Source organism: Oncorhynchus masou, chromosome 17 (genome assembly GCF_036934945.1).
Source record: "Oncorhynchus masou masou isolate Uvic2021 chromosome 17, UVic_Omas_1.1, whole genome shotgun sequence".
NCBI lineage: Eukaryota > Metazoa > Chordata > Actinopteri > Salmoniformes > Salmonidae > Oncorhynchus > Oncorhynchus masou.
This window is the reverse complement of record NC_088228.1, coordinates 15458464-15478288: the sequence shown is the minus strand read 5'-3', so window position 1 is coordinate 15478288 and position 19825 is coordinate 15458464. Positions and strand designations below refer to the sequence as shown.

Sequence of the window (19825 nt, the reverse complement as noted above, 5' to 3'; positions counted from 1 at the left end):
ATGCTAAAATCGCCACTGCAAACATCTATCGAAGACATTTCTCATGAAAACTGTCAGTGGGCTTATTTCAGCAGGGCAGCAACCCATATTGTAATGCCAAGACATTTACTGTGAAGTCCATCAGTCATTTCTGTCTCTCTCTACATCAGGTCCTGCCGGCAAATACATGGCATGGATCTTTATGGTTGAGTGTTAAAAATGGGGAGAAAGATATATGTTTTGCATGTGTGTGTATGTGTGTGTGTGCATATAGTGCTCAAACTCAAATCCAAAATGAGGAGAGCAGAGTACTGGCAACAAGCCATAGTCTGTCAAATAATACCCAATATAATAAAACACAATTTCCCATCTTTCCCATGATGAGAATAGCTCTCATTGGCCAAGATAGTACTGACCATGTCTTCTTAGGATTAAAGTACAGGTACTTTAAGTACTTATCTCATGATTTATTTCAAATGTCCTTGTATGGTCATCACATATCTGGGAATTCCATGTTTCCCTCTCCAATGCAGTGAGGCCCCCATCCCAACTCGAAATTCTCCCCAGCTGTGGTCATTGGGCCTACTGTCATCTAAGATTTAGTAGAAACCAAACAAGAGATCCTCCCAGATTCAGGACTAGATAGATGTATTCAAAAGCCATTTTGACACATTGAGCATCATAGAGTATATTTTAGTCATTCAGCAGATGCACTTATCCAGAGCAGTTAAGGTTGTGCCTTGATCAAGGGCACATCGACAGATTTTTCAGCTAGTTGGTTTAGCGACTCACACCAGTGACCAGAGTCGAGCGGCCCTATACGCTCACTTCAATAGGTGCGTAGGGCTCCGCAAATTACGCACGGGCCCCGCCTCCCCCTAGTGTTAAAGCGGGTGTCAATGTTTATAACTTCGATGAGAGGATGAAGTGGAACTGTCCTTCTGGTCACGAAAAGAGAGAGAAGAAACACCATGAGATTGAATTGCGGGAACAGAAATCAGAAATCAGGTAAACTTGTGTTCTCTCCTCTCCAAGTTTGAGTTTAGCAAATAACGTTAAATTGATCTGCTGGCTTGCGGGTGCATCTCTCGGGTGCATCTCTCTCTAGTCTGTCTGTTTTGCTAACCGAGCTTGGCAGTGCATCTCTTGGTCTTTCTGTGTCTTGCTTGCTTGCAAGCTACTTCCAGGGCTGTGTTCTGTGACTTTGTGCCTGACAAAAGTGAGAGTGAAATACAACTATTTATTACGTTTGATAAACGCCAACGGTGTTTATAAACTGCAGCTCGGAAAAGATAATCGCGTTGTGCGTGAACATGCATTTATGTGCATGCAACTCTGGACTAATGCAAGACGAAAATGTTATATTTTATATTTCAAAATGTATAAAAGGAAATCTGGGGGAGCCAGTTTGAATGGGTCTGATGCAGCTGGTAAAATGTATAATATTGTTATCTATAATTTACAGGTGCTATGCTTAAGTCAGTAGAGTAGATGCTGGTTCATCAGCCAGTACAAGCACAGACTCAGCTGATCCACATCCAACCTCAGCCAGTACTAACACAGACCCGGTACTGGCAGCTTCAGCAAGTACAAACACAGACCCATTACAGGCAGCCTCAGCCAATACTAACACAGACCCAGTACAGGCAGCCTCAGCCAGTACTAGCACAGATCCAGTACAGCCGTCTTCAGACAGTACTAACACAGACCCAGTACAGGGAGCCTCAGCCAGTACTAACACAGGCCCACTACAGCCGTCTTCAGCCAGTACTAACACAGACCCAAGTGAAGTACAGGCAGCTTCAAACAGTACTAGCACAAATAGAGGTGTCCAGCCAGCATCAGATACAAGCAGCTCAGACCCTAATAGAACAGTTGCTGCTCCACCAAATGACCCAGATTGGCCCCCAGTCTTAACAGACTGTATGAGGACTGAGTTAGTGCGCAGAGGTCCATTCAAACCAGGACTGGGTTTTTCTTACCCTAAAGACAATTCTAGAATAGGTTTCCATTCAGGCTAATTACAGAGACAGCTGTCAAACGGGGATTACCAGGACCTGGCTTTCATATTCAATCAAAAACAACGCTGTGTATTGTTTTCGCTGTAAGCTCTTTTCTACAAAAGACTACAAAATAATAAAGGAAGGTGTGAATGACTGGTCAAATATCAACGGCATTCTGAAACACCGTGAGAATAGTCCTGAACACACAAACAATATGATTAAGTGGAGAGAACTTGATCTGCTCCTAAGTCGGGGACATACTCTTTAACAGATACAAATGACAATTTTGGAGGCTGAAAGAAAGAGATGGTGGGATGTCCTTACATGTTTAATAAGTATCACCCAGTCTCTGACTGACAGAAAGAGATGGTGGGATGTCCTTACATGTTTAATAAGTATCACCCAGTCTCTGACTGACAGAAAGAGATGGTGGGATGTCCTTACATGTTTAATAAGTATCACCCAGTCTCTGGCTGACAGAAAGAGATGGCTGGATGTCCTTACATGTTTAATAAGTATCACCCAGTCTCTGACTGACAGAAAGAGATGGTGGGATGTCCTTACATGTTTAATAAGTATCACCCAGTCTCTGACTGACAGAAAGAGATGGCTGGATGTCCTTACATGTTTAATAAGTATCACCCAGTCTCTGACTGACAGAAAGAGATGGCTGGATGTCCTTACATGTTTAATAAGTATCACCCAGTCTCTGACTGACAGAAAGAGATGGTGGGATGTCCTTACATGTTTAATAAGTATCACCCAGTCTCTGACTGACAGAAAGAGATGGTGGGATGTCCTTACATGTTTAATAAGTATCACCCAGTCTCTGACTGACAGAAACATAGCATTAAGGCAGGGGTGTCAAAGTCAAATGGACGGAGGGCCAAATAAAAAATTTAGCTACAAGCCGAGGGCCGGACTGTTCGAATGTTCATTGAAATTTTTTTAAATGACGCATATAGTCTAGTGAACCTAATTGAACCTACTGAAAACCTAACAAATATATTCCAATATGATCAGATAAATAAAGCAATATTTTCTTATGGCTCTGTCAGTAATCTTTAATTTTCAACAGACACAAAAGACAAATTTCCTTTATATAAAAATCCCCATAACATGAACATTAAATGAAAGAAACCGGTATTCAAGGCACCATCAGTAGCCTATATTTTCTATTTTAGCAAAAGTGGGCTAAATTTACTTCAAAGAAAAAAACAATAATAGCAATTTTCTATCATCCACTCAACTGAAATATTTTTAAAATATAATTGGATTGAAATACAATAAAATAAAGTGCAAAAATCTATTAATCAAAAACAACACTTTGTTTAAGGAGAAGTAACATGCAGTGAAAACAAATATTAAACTTTAACTTTTAAACTTGAACTGAGTAAAAACTCTAAATATGTGATTGCACAGTAATGTTCACTTGTTTGAGGTTGAGGGTGATACTTGGTGGTGTCCCATCTTTTCCACAAGTTCATCAATGTTCGGGGTAAGGCTCTGAGCTGAGGAAATCCTCAGAATTGAGTGGAGGTGTTCAGCAGTAAGTCGACTTCTGTGTGATGTTTTGTTCAGGTTCATCAAAGAAAAAAGTTGTTCACACAGGTATGTGCTGCCAAACATAGACAACGTTTGAGCAGCCTGGATGCGCAGCTGGGGCATTGTGTCGGGGAGGAAACGGGCGAACTCCGCAGCACCCACTCCCGCATATTTTGCCCTCAGTGCATCATTGCATTGGAGGTCAATCAACTCCATTTGGAGGTTTGGTGGTGAGCTTTCCACGTCAACAGCAAATGGGTTACCGAGCAGTTCCAACCTGCTTTTTGTGCTTCAAAGTCAGCAAATCGGCGTCGAAAGTCAGCGGCAAGCATACCTATTTTATCAGCCAACTGTGCGCTCGGGAACGCACTGGTAGAGAGCTTCTCTTTCATGGTCTGGCAGCTGGGAAAGTGGCTCAAATTTTCTTTCCGCATCTGCGTCTCCCACAGAGTCAGTTTGGTTTTAAATGCCTTCACTGTACTGTACATATCAGAGATGACATGATCCCGACCCTGCAGCTGCAAGTTCATTGCATTCAGATGACTCGTAATGTCACACAGAAAAGCCATTTCACACAGAAACATTTCGTCTCGGAGTTGTGTTGTGTCTTTCCCTTTGCTGTCCAAGAACAGACAAATCTCCTCACGAAGCTCGAAACATCTTTGAAGCACCTTTCCCTGGCTTAGCCATCGCACCTCTGTGTGATAAGGCAAATCACCATGCTCCGTTTCTAACTCCGTCAGAAATGCCTTGAACTGGCGGTGATTCAAACCTTTGGCTCTGATAAAGTTAACTGTGCGCGTGATGATGCTCATTACATGCTCCATTTTCAAGGCTTTACCGCACAACGCTTCCTGGTGTATGATACAATGATAAGCTGTCAGCTCACCTGTCGCGTTTTCCTCTTGCATCTTTTCCCGTATCTTCGCCACCAGTCCGCTCCTGTGTCCACACATCGCAGGTGCTCCGTCGGTTGTCAAACCCACGAGTTTTTCCCAAGGCAGCTCCATCTCATTTACACATCTTGACACCTCTTCATACAAATCATGCCCCGTAGTTGTGCCATGCATAGGACGTAAAGCCAAAAACTCCTCTGTCACGCTTAGGCTGGAGTCCACTCCGCGGATGAAAATTGACAACTGGGCAATGTCAGAAATGTCGGTGCTCTCATCCACAGCCAAGGAATATGCAATGAAATCTTTTCCTTTTTCACAAGCTGCTCTTTTAGATTGATGGACAACTGGTCTACTCTCTCGGCAATGGTGTTTCTGCTCAGACTCACATTTAAAAAGAGTTGCCTTTTTCTGGGCAAACTTCGTCACAAACTTTAATCATGCAGTTTTTGATGAAATCCCCCTCCGTAAATGGCCGGGCTGATTTAGCGATCTCTTCTGCCAAAATAAAACTGGCCTTGACAGCAGCCTGGCCTTGTGATTTGGCTTTTTTGAACAGAGCCTGTCGAGATTTGAGGCCTCGTTTTAATTCCTCTGCCTTTTGTAGCCTTTGTTCCATGTCCATATTCTTGTTTTTGTCCGCGTGTTTCGTTTCATAATGTCGTCTCAGATTATACTCTTTCAGTACCGCCACACTTTCTCCACACAGAAGACACACAGGTTTTCCAGCTACCTCCGTGAACATATACTCCGACTCCCACCTTGTTTGAAACCCCGGTTCTCAGTGTCCACCTTCCGTTTTGCCATTTTTGATGGGTATCTGAAAGTTAATTTTACTGTGATGCTGACGACTGCTGTGCCAATAAATATTGAAATGAAGCAGCCTACTGCTCGGTGCGTCACCGTTGCATTGTGGGAAATGTAGTATTGGTGCGTGTAAAAGATCTGCGGGCTGCCGGCTTGCTGCGGTCTGCGGGCCGGTTCTAATAATAAATCAAGATCATCCCAGGGGCCGTAAAAAACCTTCTCGCGGGCCGGATGTGGCCCGCGGGCCTTGACTCTGACATATGTGCATTAAGGGGTTCATCAGATAAACTCTTCCAACCAGGTAATGGAAACTTCCTAAAAGAGGTTGAATTAGTGGTAAAATTTGACCCTGTTACGGAAAATAATCTCAGCAAAATTAAAGATAGAGAGACACATGCTCATTGCCTTGGTAAGTACGCACAGAATGAGCTGATACAGATTGTGAGCAATAGTGACTCAAGGAAGAGACTCAACGTACTTCTGCATTATCTTGGACTGTACACCTGACATGAGTCACCAGGAGCAAATGTCCATTATTCTGAGAATCGTGGCTTGAAAGGGAAAGTCAGAGATCAAGAAGCCCATCCTCTGCTTTGTGAATGTTGAGGTTACAACAGGCTTGAATCTGTCATCTTAGATGAGCTGAATGAGCTGAAGATTCCATTTGAAGATTGCAGAGGGCAAGTTTATGATAATGGGGCCAACATGAAGGGCAAGCACCAAGGAGTAAAGCCAGACTGCTCAAAAAAAATCCCAGAGTCATGTTCGTCACATGTGGAGCAGATACTCTAAATCTTGTCATTACAGATGCTGCCAAATCTTCAAAAGATGCAGTTGGGTTTCTTGGGCATGTGCAAAAGCTCTTCACCTTCTTTTCGGCTGGCACACAAAGATGGAGTGTTTTGACGAAACACATGAACATAACCGTGAAGTCATGGAGGGACACTGGGAGAGGAGGCTCCAAAGTGTTCATGCAATCAGGTATCAGGTTTCTGAGGTTCGGGAGGCATTACTGGAAGCCAGACAGACGATCAACGATCCTGTGGCCAAAGTGGAGGCACAAGCACTTGCAGAGGAAGTTGGGTCCTACCGCTTCTTGATTTGTCGTATGGTGTGAGATACTGACAATGACAAACAAGGTGAACAAGTTCCTCCAATCCGCCTCAATGCAGTTTGATATCGTAGTGAATTTCATCTCAAATGCAAAGGCCTCCCTCACTACATACCGGGAAACTGGATTCTCTGAGGCCCAAACAACAGCCAAAAGCTGGAGACTTTATATCTCCCTATCTAACTTTAACCATCAGCTGTCAGAGCAGCTTACCGATCACTGTACCTGTATACAGCCAATCTGTAAATAGCACACCCAACTACCTCATCCCCATATTGTTATTTATCTTCTTGCTCTTTTGCACCTCAGTATCTCTACTTGCGCATCATCATCTGCACATCTATCACTAAAGTGTTAATGCTAAATTGGAATTATTTTGCCTCTGTGGCCTATTTATTGCCTTACCTCCATACTCTTCTACATTTGCACACTGTACATAGATTTTTTTTCTATTGTGTTATTGACTGTACGTTGGTTTATGTGTAACTCTGTGTCTTTGTCGCTCTGCTTTGCTTTATCTTGGCCAAGTCGCAGTTGTAAATGAGAACTTGTTCTCAACTGGCCTACCTGGTTAAATAAAGGTGAAATAAAACAAAATAATAAAAAAGGAAGAGGAATGCTACAGTTGTCAACAACTGGTGGCCCCTGACGCGACCACTAGATGGCGCTGTATGCCTATTCCATCTCGCCACAACGGTAGAAACGTAAACAAACCATCTGTGGCGAAACCTGATTCTTTTTTTTTTTCCAGTAAGTGGTCTTTTGACCAATCACATCAGATCGTTTTACAACAGCTCTTTTTCAGAGCTGATCTGATTGGTCAAAAGAACAATTAGTGAAAAAAAAAGCTGGTTTCGGCTGCCTGTCTAAACGCAGCAATATGGGCCCAGAACTTGATAGAGCATCTGACCAATTACACAATACTCTCCTTCTGTGTTAACCGAGATTACCTCATTGGTCAAGGAAATAATGCAGAAAGTAGCCTATTAATCATACATGATGTAACACAGAAAGGGAATCCTACCATCTAGTGGTGATTTATAAACAGCTGTACAGGAGAACCACTGAATCGATGTTGGTTATAATGGGGGCACTAGAGTTCACACAGCACTGTCTCCTTATATGGCTGGTTCAATGACATGCTATGGGTGAATGACAGTAGGCTTGTTCGACATAGCAGGCGACAGTGCAGGCGACTGACTGATCTTCAAATAACCCTGCATCACATATAACTACTCATTATTATTTGTAGATCACCCATGATACATTACGGGTTTGATGCTCTCGAACACCGCCATACAGTAATCGCACGACACTCCTCCCTGCTCTATTGCCACGTTCACGACAACTCGGAAATGCAACTCAAAGCAAGGACTGACACTATTTATTTTGGGGGGAGGTAATTCAGTTGTAGATGCCGTAAACTCGGGACCTCTGAGTTTAAATGCACGTTATTGGCATAGAGCTTCCTATTGGTTGATTCTGACCCTTCCAAAGTGGGGAAAATGTTCTACAACGCGTAAGCAAGTCGGAAGGTCTGAGTTTCCGACATGACCTGAACGCGCCACAAAGATGAGCCCAGAGTTTCCCACTTGGAAAGTATCAGAGGCAACAAATAGGAAGCTCTACGCAAATGTTTAACTTGGAGGTCCCGAGTTTCCGAGTTGCCCTGAAAGCACAATAAATCCTGGCCCTTGTTCAGTTGCCAAACATTGTAGATAAATAGATTCCACAAAAAGATCCAAAGTGATTCATATTCTACATGTCAGAGAGGCAAGTTTATTCTACATAGCCTATTTCTATCTGAACGTTCCAAAACGTTGCGTCCTGCTGAATGCTACTCAGCTACAGCAATCTTGTTTCGTCACATCATACCATCTATACACACACGCACGGACGTACACACACCAGACACACAGATGGAGGGGGGGGGGGGGGTATGACGTTAAAAGACAAGAAGATACTATAAAAAAAACATCAGGTTACAATTATCAAACATCAGATGAATTAATCCCCCATAGCTGATTTCAAAACAGGCATTTCGGGGAAACAAAGCCACAAATGAATAGTCATTACAAAAATAGCTTGTATTTTAGGTACCATATTCTTTTAAAATATGGAAAGGCAGCTTTATGATTAGGCAATTTAAAATCCATTCCGTTCGCATCATTGGCTATGTGAAAACAATGTAAGTTATCAGCTTCACTATTGTAAGCAAACTAGTTTTGTTTACATTTCCTCCTGCATGGAGGTATGCGGATATCCTTATAGTAATTTTGCCTAAATCTGTCGTGCAACCAGTTTTACGCTTTTTCCCAAATTCAGGTAGGTTCCTACACGTTTCGTTCCGTTTGCTTGCGTTTAAGAAACAATCGTGAGTTTCGATGTGGAGTCATTTTGGGTAAATATATCGGCCAACCAGTTTTAGGCGTATATTTCCAATTCAGTTTCTCAGCCAAGGTGTAGCATAGCTTGTAATATATGTCCTTAAAACGACCAACGCCTCTTGCACACAGGCTGGGTTTCGACATCACGGGGGGATATTTATATCTCGGGATATGCTGATCCCCTTGAAATGCACTTGTCGTTATTGCACTTGGCGCTTCGGTATCACACGATGACGTCAAGGTTAGTATAGGGCGTCATTGCCTGTGCAATGGTGTGCTATATCGACTGAGCAGGCGTCAGTCGCCAATTACTCCAACATTTTGTATCTGTACGCGGTGGAATATATAATTTCTTAGAAACTAGTGCGGGGACTTGCGTGTAAGTACAGAATGCTTCTGTCAGTAATGTACAATTTGCTTGCCTTGTATCACAATTGTCTGCCTATCACACTTTAATGGTGTTACTCTCTTATGCTGCCAATACAGTATCTACCATCATAACCTACTACCACAGTATACTGTAGTCAATGTTTCTGTAGAGATCTTGTTTTATTGTACAGTAGTTATTCACGTTTTAGTTAGAAAAAGTAGGTTGTGTCTACTTAAAGCAGATCAGCTGTTCAGATTTCCTGTCTGGCAACAATGTAGGGTATTCTAAAATATGCTATAGTTAATCACGGTTATTGGCTATTTCAGACAGGGTCACTTGTGATCAACAACTACCTGACCAGATACTTGATAAAAGCATGGAGGTCCCCACCGGGTTGACGTTTGGGCTGTGGGGACATGTATGGGGATCAACTTATGCTACTGTATTTAGTTACAAACCGTCAGCGATTTTGACACAGAGCCAGGCAAGGGTTGTAATTACTTACCACAGCCACAAAGTCAAAATGGTTTCTATCGTGAAATAATCATAAAAACAAACAAACAAATTTGCTTTTTGGTCTTAATTTGAGGTTAGGCATAGGTTAACAGTGTGGTTAGGGTTAGGTATACAATCAGATTTGAAGAAGAGACATTGTAGAAATAGGCGAGGTTTAGCCAGATTTATGACTTTATGACCGTGGTAGCTAGTGGCGACGCAAACGTGATCTTAAGAGTTGAGTATACTTTCCAGAAGTAGCCTATGAATGGTTGGTCCACACTTGTTTGCTGAAGGTGAGGTTCGTTTTTTTCAACCGTTTCGTTTCATTCAACCGTTTTCTCAAGGGCACGAGGAGGAATGCTTCACAATTTCGAAGAAACAACACATTATTTCGAAACGGACATGTTATTCTTAGTAGGGCAGGGGTCAGTTTAGTTTTGGCAGCAGAATGTATGAGAGTTGTTCTATGAAGAAGAACTAGAAATACTGCAACATTTCAAGTAACAGTGAAGAATGTATTTTGCCATACAGTTTCGCTTCCCTCCAACATGCCTTGCAAAATAAATCCTTGCATGAAATATGGTCGCTCCAGTTTTAAGTAATGTCACGTGAACAGAATGTCAGTCTGGCCCTTACAAAAAATATTTCCGTTTTGAAACTGCTGTAAACGTACAGTAACAGCAGTCAACTGTGGTATTTTGGACACAGTCATTGCAGAATAACTGCAGTGTACAGCAGGGGGTCCACTACAACAAAGGTAGGACCTGGTGATTAATGTGATAATGCAACTAAATCAACAAATATTCCAAACTGTTGCAAGGCAGCTGGTGGTAAATACATGGGTCCTGGCCTGAGATAAGATAATACAGAAGCAGGTGTTGACATATTTGGGTAAATGCTTTAACACTTCTCTGTTCTAAGCATGCCAAAAACCAAGTCAAATACAAAGTTCAGGTTACGGTCTGTTGTTGCGGGCTCTAGAAGTTAACTACTCTATAGCCAAAACGGTGCCAATCATACACTGGTATTGTAGATTTCAAGTCAGAATTTCTCCCTTTTTGCTCACTGCTCACAGGCCTACAGGTACAGGAGCAGAATATCAGTCGAACTCCTATTGACATGATTCAGTGCATGATGTTGGCAAAAGTCTGACTTACTCTACTGTACGGGTGTATATTTCACATTCCTATTTGCTTCTCTACTATGAACTGTGTGTTTTTCTCTCTCAGTAACGAGTGGTAATGGCGAGCTTCTCTCCGCTGGTCCTGTCCATCGCTGCCACCAGCTTTGTGACGTTCCAGTGTCTGTTCCATTTTGTCAGTCCCTGTATCTCTGCTCGGTTCTGTCCTGGGTACCGCCGTCTCAGCCCTAAACACACCGTAGAGTGGAACTCCAGGTACATCATCAGGAGCCGGAGAAGTGATATTTTGGTGTTATTCAATCATGTAATTCAAAGCTCCTATCAGAACACATATTGGATTATCATTTTCCCAGTCAAAGTATATTTCTGAGCATAGACCCTTTAAAATATCCTTCTTTAGCATTTCTCCATGGCATGGAATCCCACAGCTGCCACCAAATGTCGACTTTAAGTTAGTATGCTTTTATGAGTATGTGTGTCTGTTTTTTTGTGATATTTTTCTAGAACTGTGTCTACATTTCACGCCTTGATAGTGGGCCTTTTTTGTCTCTACATATTACTATTTGATGATGCCGTCAATGAAGACCCAGTCTGGTAAGATTCTCCCTGACTGCAAAGTGTGCAATTCTTGATATAATCTTATATTTGAAACATGTATCTATATTTTAAACATGTGCTTTGTGCTTTGTGCTTTCTTACCAATAGGGGAGATCCGTCACTGGTGAAAATAAATGTGGCCATAACCTGTGGCTACCTCCTATCAGGTGGGTCTCCACTTCAGACATGTCTAACCCTTGTATTACTTTGCATATTCCCATGGATTATGTTGACCCATACAGTGAGCTGTCTCCCTTGTCTGTCTTGCAGATATGCTGCTCATATGTTACTATTGGCGGGCGATAGGGGACAAGTTTTTTGTAATCCACCACCTGGCAGCACTGTATGCTTACTACTATGTACTGGTGAGTTCCTTACTGACCCAGAGCAGAATGTGCAGGCAAGATGGGGAAGGGACAAGGGCCAAGGGTGAACAGCCATGTAGTTTGATGGGATTGGTTAGAATAGATAACAAAGTGCTTGTCGGGGATGAAATAGTTTGGTTCCACTTTACATTCAGTATCCCTAATATGTGTAGACCTATAAATACACTGCTATAAGTGTTATTACTTGTTTTGCTGTACTTACTAGGGTTATTACGCAGTAATAGAACACTGTAAACCAGGGGTAGCCAAGTAGATTCAGCCACGGGCCTATTTTTGTCGGAGCGAATGGTCGTCAAAATTTGTACACTGCAAATTGACCACAACTAAGCCCAAAAAGAGATTGTATTTAAGAAATAACAATAATTTCATACCTTGATTACATTGAGACACGAGTACACATCTCTTTTTTATTTATGGAAAGACTTGAACAGATTTCCTAAAATAACAAATTTTTAACTGAACTCCTGGTGATTTTACAGTCTTTTTGAGCAAAAATGACCCCACCCAGGTTTAGGCCTGTTTCCAACCCCTGCTGTTGCCGACCCCTGCTGTACACTAAAGCGTTACCCTCCCTTCTTCGGGAAGGTACAGTGTAAGCAAGCGCATATATTGTTCGAAAGTAGTTACAGTTTTGATATATGGCTTGCAGTTGACGCACCACCAAAAGCTAGACAACCATGTGATGTAGATGTTCGCTCTTGGTCTTGTCCTGTGAATCTATTCTGGGCCGTCAGGCTCAGTAGCTGCTAAGACTAACGATGACAATGATCAGGATGGGGACCATTTTTTGCATGGAATACGATGATGAGTTGTTGTGCCCGTTTCAAGGCCACAGATTCAGACCAGTCCTGGACCAGAATACATGCTCAATGGAGAATATCTATTGAATATATATTTTGTTGTCCCAGACTAGGATTAATCTGTGTCCAGGAAACCAGACTGTAGAGTTTCTGTGCATTATGTATTCTCTTACTTCTCTCAGTCTGTGATGGTGATTGGTACATGCTGCCTTTTGGTTGTTTTGACCTTTTGAGCCTATACCCGAGACCCTATACATCACTACAAAGACAGGGTCTTCCTCTTATTTCATTTTTTAAAATCACCACTGACTCTTCTCAGTAAAATGTACTGGATAATTTCCAGTCCCTTTTCTGGGTAATGTTAGACTGGATTGTAGAGTAAATGTTTTAACATTTAGATATTAACTTAATAATAGCATCCACATAGTTAGTCCATATCTTTTTTATTTTCTCTAGAATGTTTTTTAAAATATTCTTCAATGTTGGGATGGGGGCTTTTAATGGTGCCAGTTATCACGAGTTGCACATTTCTTCTGTTTAGGTATTTATGTCCATGTCTTTCCTCCACTTACATGTGTGATCAATGAACACAGTCTTGTGTCTCTAACCTGCTAACAATACAGAACATGCAAAAAATGTCCGAAACAAAGAACGGGCCTGTGTCAAATGGCTATAGTAGGGGTCCCTTCCTATCTTGTCTGTAGTGGATTCTGTTGTGGTACACAGAGCACATGTTGCCGAGTAACAGTATGGATTTACCAGTACATAGCGGTACGAGCATGCACTGCTGGATTATCACCACCCATTTTTGAACACATTTTGAACATTTCTATGTGACCCAAGTTCATTAACTGTGTCATAACCCCAGTAAGTACACCTAGATGTTTTATTTTTTTTGGATCGTACGGTAGGTTTACGATCATGATGTATCATGAATTCACATATTATTGAAAGTACTTCTCTTGCCATTATTTTCTTTGCACTTTGTTCTGTCTCTCTCTTTTAGAGCATAGGAATGTTGCCTTATTTTGCTAACTTCCGTCTGGTCGCAGAGCTTTCCACTCCTTGTGTGAACCAGCGGTAGGTAACCTCTGTGCCAAATAGACTCACGCACACACAAACAGAATGTTTACTGGGAAGTAGAGGGAACCTCATTAAATACCCATTTATTTGTCCTTACAGTATTTGCCAAGTGGCTTTTGTCATTGGTAGTAGTGCATTCAACCGTTTCAGAAACACTATTGACCGTTAATGTGTAACTACTTATAGTGAGTCATACCAGTTACACCCAGCTGAAAGCTCGTACAGTATCTGACATACATCATTAGAGACATGTTTCATACTTAATAATACATTTTCAGTCACATACATTTCCAATTGTATACTATTATCCTGATTTAATCCAACAAAGACAAAATGCAGATTCAATGTTAAACATTTACGTTTATATTTGAATCATTTAGCTGACGCTCTTATCCAGAGTGAATTACAGTTAGTGCATTCATTTTAATATAGCTGGGTGGGACAACCACATATCACAGTCAAAGTAAGTATATTTTTCCTCATAGTAGCTATCTGCAAAGTCAGTGATTAGTAGAAAAAGAGTCAAGTGTGAGTGTTCGTTTAACAGGTAGGATTTCAGACGTTTTCAGAAGATGGGCAGGGACTCTGCTGTCCTAGCGTCAGGGGGAAGCTTGTTCCACCATTGGGGTGCCAGGAAAGAGTCCTCCCGTAGGGTTGGGAGAGCCAAGAGGCCAGAGGTGGCAGAACGGATTGCTCGGGTTAGGGTGTAGGGTTTGAGCATAGGCTTGAAGGTAGGGAGGGGCAGTTCCCTAAGGAATTGTACTTAAAACCTTTAAGTTCTTGGTATACTGTAGATATGTCTTAAGAGCCAACTTTCTGGAACAATGCCAGTTGATATCCATGACTCCATTACAATTGAGTCCAACAACTGCTATCTCACTCTGTAACTATACTAACTGTATCTATCTTTCAGCTGGTTCTTTGAAGTGCTTGGTTACCCAAAGAAATCATTACCAAATATGGTCAACGGAATTGCCATGACGCTATCCTTCTTCCTGGTGAGGATAGCGGTCATGCCGATGTATTACAGCCGGATGTACGCCGTGTACGGGACAGAACCTTTCTACCGGGTGACTTTTGGTGGCCGTTGTGCATGGATGGGCCCCAGTTTCTGTCTAGACATTATGAACGTCATGTGGATGCATAAAATGGCCCGCGGCTGCATTAGTGTCCTGCGCTCTCCCGGAAAGGTAAAAGTGGAAAAGCTACAGAATGGGAAAGTGCACTGAGAGGTTGCACAAGGCTATGGTGGAGTTATTTTATTGTATGCCTGGTTCAAATGGTTCATGGACATTTTTGGATCAAATGGTTCATGGACTGGAAATGTCTTGAGACTCCCTAGGATCCCATGACCAGCCCTAGGTAAATTGTGTACCACTATATTTATTTGCCCAGAACACTGCCAACCACATGCCAAATGATGGGAGGGGACATGGTAAAGGCCATTGGATTGCGTCTCCTCTTCGTCCTTACAGATGGAGGAAGTGGATGGAAACAAACAGACAATACTCTAAAGCACAGGTCCTCTTTTCTGTTGGACACTTTGATTGTAAATTGTATGCATGTCCACCCAAAGGTGTCTTGTGTGTATTGCCACAATTACATGAACTGACATGGAAGAGAATGTTAAAGGAACTCACATAGTTTTGTAATGTTTATGAAGCCATATAGATGGCTCTTGTACAAATATCATGAGATATTGTACAAAAATAAAATCCTTACTTGAAATCTGTGTTTTCACCAGCATTAGGATGTAAAATAAGTATATTGTCAGGCTACTGAAGTCTATGCTCAGGAGCCTGCTCATGCAGTAGGCCTAGGAAATATTAGTCATGCACATAAAGTATCAGGGTAGATTTAGACAAACCACAGCAAACAAATGCCAGAATGTATTGTAATTTTATCTCTAGAAGTGACCTTACTGAGTGTGATTCATGATAACAGCAATAAAAGTGCACTTATGTCTAACCGACACACCCACACTAGTAACTTCACACAAGCATCTCCACACAGTTCACAAATTACAAATCAAACTTCAGAAGTCAAGCTTCATAATGTAATGTGAAAAATGTAATTAAAGGGATACTGCAAGATTCTGGCATTTAATCCCCTTTTCTAGTTACCCAGAGTCTGATGAACTTGTATGTCTGCATGCAGTTTGAAGTTAGAATAGCAATGCTACTGTACCTTTAGACTTCCAGTCCTTGTGCTATCGCTAGTTAACGTTGGCTAGCTAAACTACCGCTATTTCCATCATGCTGTGTGCAGAGACATAAAAATGGTATCCGCATGTTCATCTGACTCCGGGTAAGCAGAACATGGCCTTAAATGCAAGAATCTCGCATTATGCCTTTCAGGTTTCCCTGTTGGATCTCTGGGTGAGAATATGCAAGCTATTGTGACATTTACAGCTATGTTAGTTATAATATTTAATTTAAAAATACATGTTTTAATAATGTACTCTTTGAGTTAGTTGAAGTGAATGATTTATTAACTTCATTTTCATACTTGCTTTGATTTTCTTCAGACAGTTGTCAGTAGACAACACTTGTCTGCTGCTGCTCTCTTGTGGAGACAATGCGGGACTGCAAACATCCCCTCAAAAGGAGGATACAGTGGTTAATGAGTTTTGAGGAATATTAATAAAAAAATGATTGATGTTAAAACCTTGGTTTGGCACCATTTGGTCATCACATTGTTTTCTAAAAGTCCCATACCTCTGGCTACTTTGGCACCATTATTACCTCTGGCTCTTAAAGTATAGATAAAAATGTACAACTATGGATGTAAAAACGTACAATTATGCTTGTTTTTTATTTTATTTCACCTTTATTTAACCAGGTAAGCCAGTTGAGATCAAGTTCTCATTTACAACTGTGACCTGGCCAAGATAAAGCAGAGCAGTGCGACACAAACAACAACACAGAGTTACACATGGAATAAACAAACAGAGTTAATAACTCAATAGAGAAGTGTATATATACAGTGTGTGAAAATGAAGTAAGATTAGGGAGGTAAGGCAATAAATAGGCCATAGTGGCGGAATAATTACAATTTAGCGAATAAACACGAGTGATAGATGTGCAGAAGATGAATGTGCAAGTAGAGATACTGGGGTGCAAAGGAGAAAATAATTTAAAGAATAACAATATGGGGATGAGGTAGTTGGATGGGCTATTTACAGATGGGCTATGTACAGGTGCAATGGTCTGTAAGCTGCTCTGATAGCTGATGCTTAAAGTTAGTAAGAGAGATATGAGTCTCCAGCGTCAGTGATTTTTGCAATTAGTTCCAGTCATTGGCAGCAGAGAACTGGAAGGAAAGATGGCCAAAGGAGGAATTGGCTTTGGGGGTGATGTTTGGCAGCATGAGTGAAGGATGCTTTGTTGAGAAATAGGAAGCCGGTTCTTGATTTCATTTTGGATTGGAGATGCTTAATATGAGTCTGGAAGGAGAGTTTACAGTCTAACCAGACACCAAGGTATTTGTAGTTGTCCACATATTCTAAGTCAGAACCGTCCAGAGCAGTGATGTTAAGTGGGCGGGCAGGTGTGGGCAGCGATCAGTTGAAAAGCATGCATTTAGTTGTATTTGCATTTAAGAGCAGTTGGAGACCACGGAAGGAGAGTGGTACGACATTGAATCTCGTCTGGAGGTTAGTTAATACAGTGTCCAAAGAAAGGCCAGAAGTATACAGAATGGTGTCATCTGCGTAGAGGTGGATCAGAGAATCACCAGACGCAAGAGCGACGTCATTGATTTATACAGAGAAAAGAGTTGGCCCGAAAATTGAACCCTTTGGTACCCCCATAGAGACTGCCAGAGGTCTGGACAACAGGCCCTCCGATTTGACACACTGAACTCTGTCTGAGAAGTTGTTGGTGAACCAGGCGAGGCAGTCATTTGAGAAACCAAGGCTGTTGAGTCTGCCGATAAGAATGCGGTGGTTGACAGTCGAAAGCCTTGGCCAGGTCGATGAATACGGCTGCACAGTATTGTATTTTGTCGATGGCGGTTATGATATCATTTAGGATCTTGAGCGTGGCTGAGGTGCACCCATGACCAGCTCGGACACCAGATTGCATAGAGGAGAAGGTACGGTGGGATTCGAAATGGTCGGTGATCTGTTAACTTGGCTTTCGAATATCTTAGAAAGGCAGGATAGGATAGATATAGGTCTGTAGCAGTTTGGGTCTAGAGTGTCTCCCCCTTTGAAGAGGGGGATGACCGCGGCAGCTTTCAAATCTTTGGGGATCTCAGACGATACGAAAGAGAGGTTGAACAGGCTGGTAATATGGGTTGCAACAATTGCAATGGATAATTTTTGAAAGAGATTGTCTAGCCCAGCTAATTTGTAGGTGTCCAGATTTTGCAGCTCTTTCAGAACATCAGCTATCTGGATTTGGGTGATGGAGAAATGGGGGAGGTTCAGGTAAGTTGCTGTGGGGGGTGCAGAGCTGCTGTCCCGGGATAGGGGTAGCCAGGTGGCAAGCATGGCCAGCCGTAGAAAAATGCTTACTGAAATTCTCGATTATCGTAGATTTATCGGTGGTGACAGTGTTTCCTAGCCTCAGTGCAGTGGGCAGCTGGGAGGAGGTGCTCTTATTCTCCATGGTCTTTACAGTGTCCCAGAACTTTTTGGAGTTTGTGCTACAGGATGCATATTTCTGTTTGAAAAAGCTAGCCTTTGTTTTCCTAAATGCCTGTGTATTATGGTTCCTAACTTCCCTGAAAAGTTGCATATCGTGGGGGCTATTCGATGCTAATGCAGTATGCCACAGGATGTTTTTGTGCTGGTCAAGGGCAGTCAGGTCTGGAGTGAACCAAGGGTTATATCTGTTCTACATTTTTTGAACGGGGCATGCTTATTTAAGATGGTGAGGAAAGTACTTTTAAAGAGTAACCAGGCATCCTCTACAGACGGAATGAGGTCAATATCTTTCCAGGATACTCGGGCCAGGTCGATTAGAAAGGCCTGCTCGCTGAAGTGTTTTAGGGAGCGTTTGACTGTGATGAGGGGTGGTTATTTGACCGCGGACCCATTATGGATGCAGGCAATGAGGTAGTGATCGCTGAGATCCTGGTTGAAGCAGAGGTAGAGGTATATTTAGAGGGCAGGTTGGTCAGGATGATATCTCTGAGGGTGCCCTAGTTTACAGATTTGGGTTGTACCTGGTAGGTTCCATGATAATTTGGGTGAAATTGAGGGCATCTAGTTTAGATTGTAGGACGGCCGGGGTGTTAAGCATATCCCAGTTTAGGTCACCTAACAGTACAAACTCGGAAGATAAATGGGAGGTAGTTAATTAACATATGGTGCCCAGGGTGCAGCTGGGGGGTGTCTGTAACAAGCGGCAACGGTGAGAGACTTATTTCTGGAAAGGTGGAATTTTAAAAGTAGTACTTAAACTGTTTGGGCACAGACCTTGATAGCATGACAGAACTCCACCCCCTTTGGCAGTTAAAAATGTCACAATTTTTGGTGGTCTTCCTAAGCCAAGATTCAGACACAGCTAGGACATCATGATGTGTGGAGTGTGCTAAAGCTGTGAAAAAAAAAACTTAGGGAGGAGGCTTCTGATGTTAACATGCATGAAACCAACCAAGGCTTTTACGGTTACAGAAGTCAACAAATGATAGAGCCTGGGGAATAGGAGTGGAACTGGGGGCTACTGGGCCTGGGTTAACCTCTACATCACCAGAGGAGTAGGATAAGGGTACGGCTAAAGGCTATAAGAACTGGTCATCTTGTACGTTGGTGACAGAGAATAAAAGGAGCAGATTTCTGGGCGTAATGAAAAATGATGGGATTAAATGGGATAAAGGTGAGTTGAGACTGATTGATCTACAAATCACCTTGCATCCTAAATGACTATTCAATATTATTTCTAGATCATTCACGTCTGTCATAATTTACCAAGTATACATCACGGTTTTGATGCTATCGAACAAAGACAGTACAGTATGAAGATAGGCAAAAACTGCTTCTCCAATAGACATTCCCATTGTGTGCGGTCATGGCGACGTTGGATAGCTAAACTCGGTCGTACTAACGTGTCTCTTGCGCCGAACTGCGCATGTGCACGCTGTCAAATCAAATACTTTTTAAAAACTTTTTTTTACGAAAATGAAAACGAGTCAGTTTGTCACTTTCAAGAGGTTGGAGTAATACCATTTTTAACGTCTTAAGACATTGGCTCGAATTTAGGTGGTGCCTTTCGAGAA

General features: G+C 42.1%; 1 protein-coding gene across 3 annotated transcripts; it reads left to right on the top strand.

The window, feature by feature from the left end:
• The first annotated feature begins 963 nt into the window (after positions 1 to 963).
• LOC135558582 (TLC domain-containing protein 4-B-like) lies at positions 964 to 16266 on the top strand. Of its 3 annotated transcripts, none has more exons than XM_064992491.1 (7): positions 964 to 987; positions 10823 to 10989; positions 11239 to 11328; positions 11440 to 11498; positions 11602 to 11696; positions 13524 to 13597; positions 14514 to 16266. In XM_064992491.1, exons 2-7 carry the CDS (start codon positions 10835 to 10837, stop codon positions 14827 to 14829), a joined length of 789 nt encoding a protein of 262 aa, XP_064848563.1. In that variant the 5' UTR covers positions 964 to 987; positions 10823 to 10834; the 3' UTR covers positions 14830 to 16266. The 3 variants fall into 3 exon arrangements, with proteins under 3 accessions (XP_064848563.1, XP_064848562.1, XP_064848561.1); XM_064992490.1 differs by lacking the exon at positions 964 to 987 and adding an exon at positions 8641 to 9886; XM_064992489.1 differs by lacking the exon at positions 964 to 987 and adding an exon at positions 8645 to 9104.
• The last annotated feature ends 3559 nt before the right edge of the window (positions 16267 to 19825 follow it).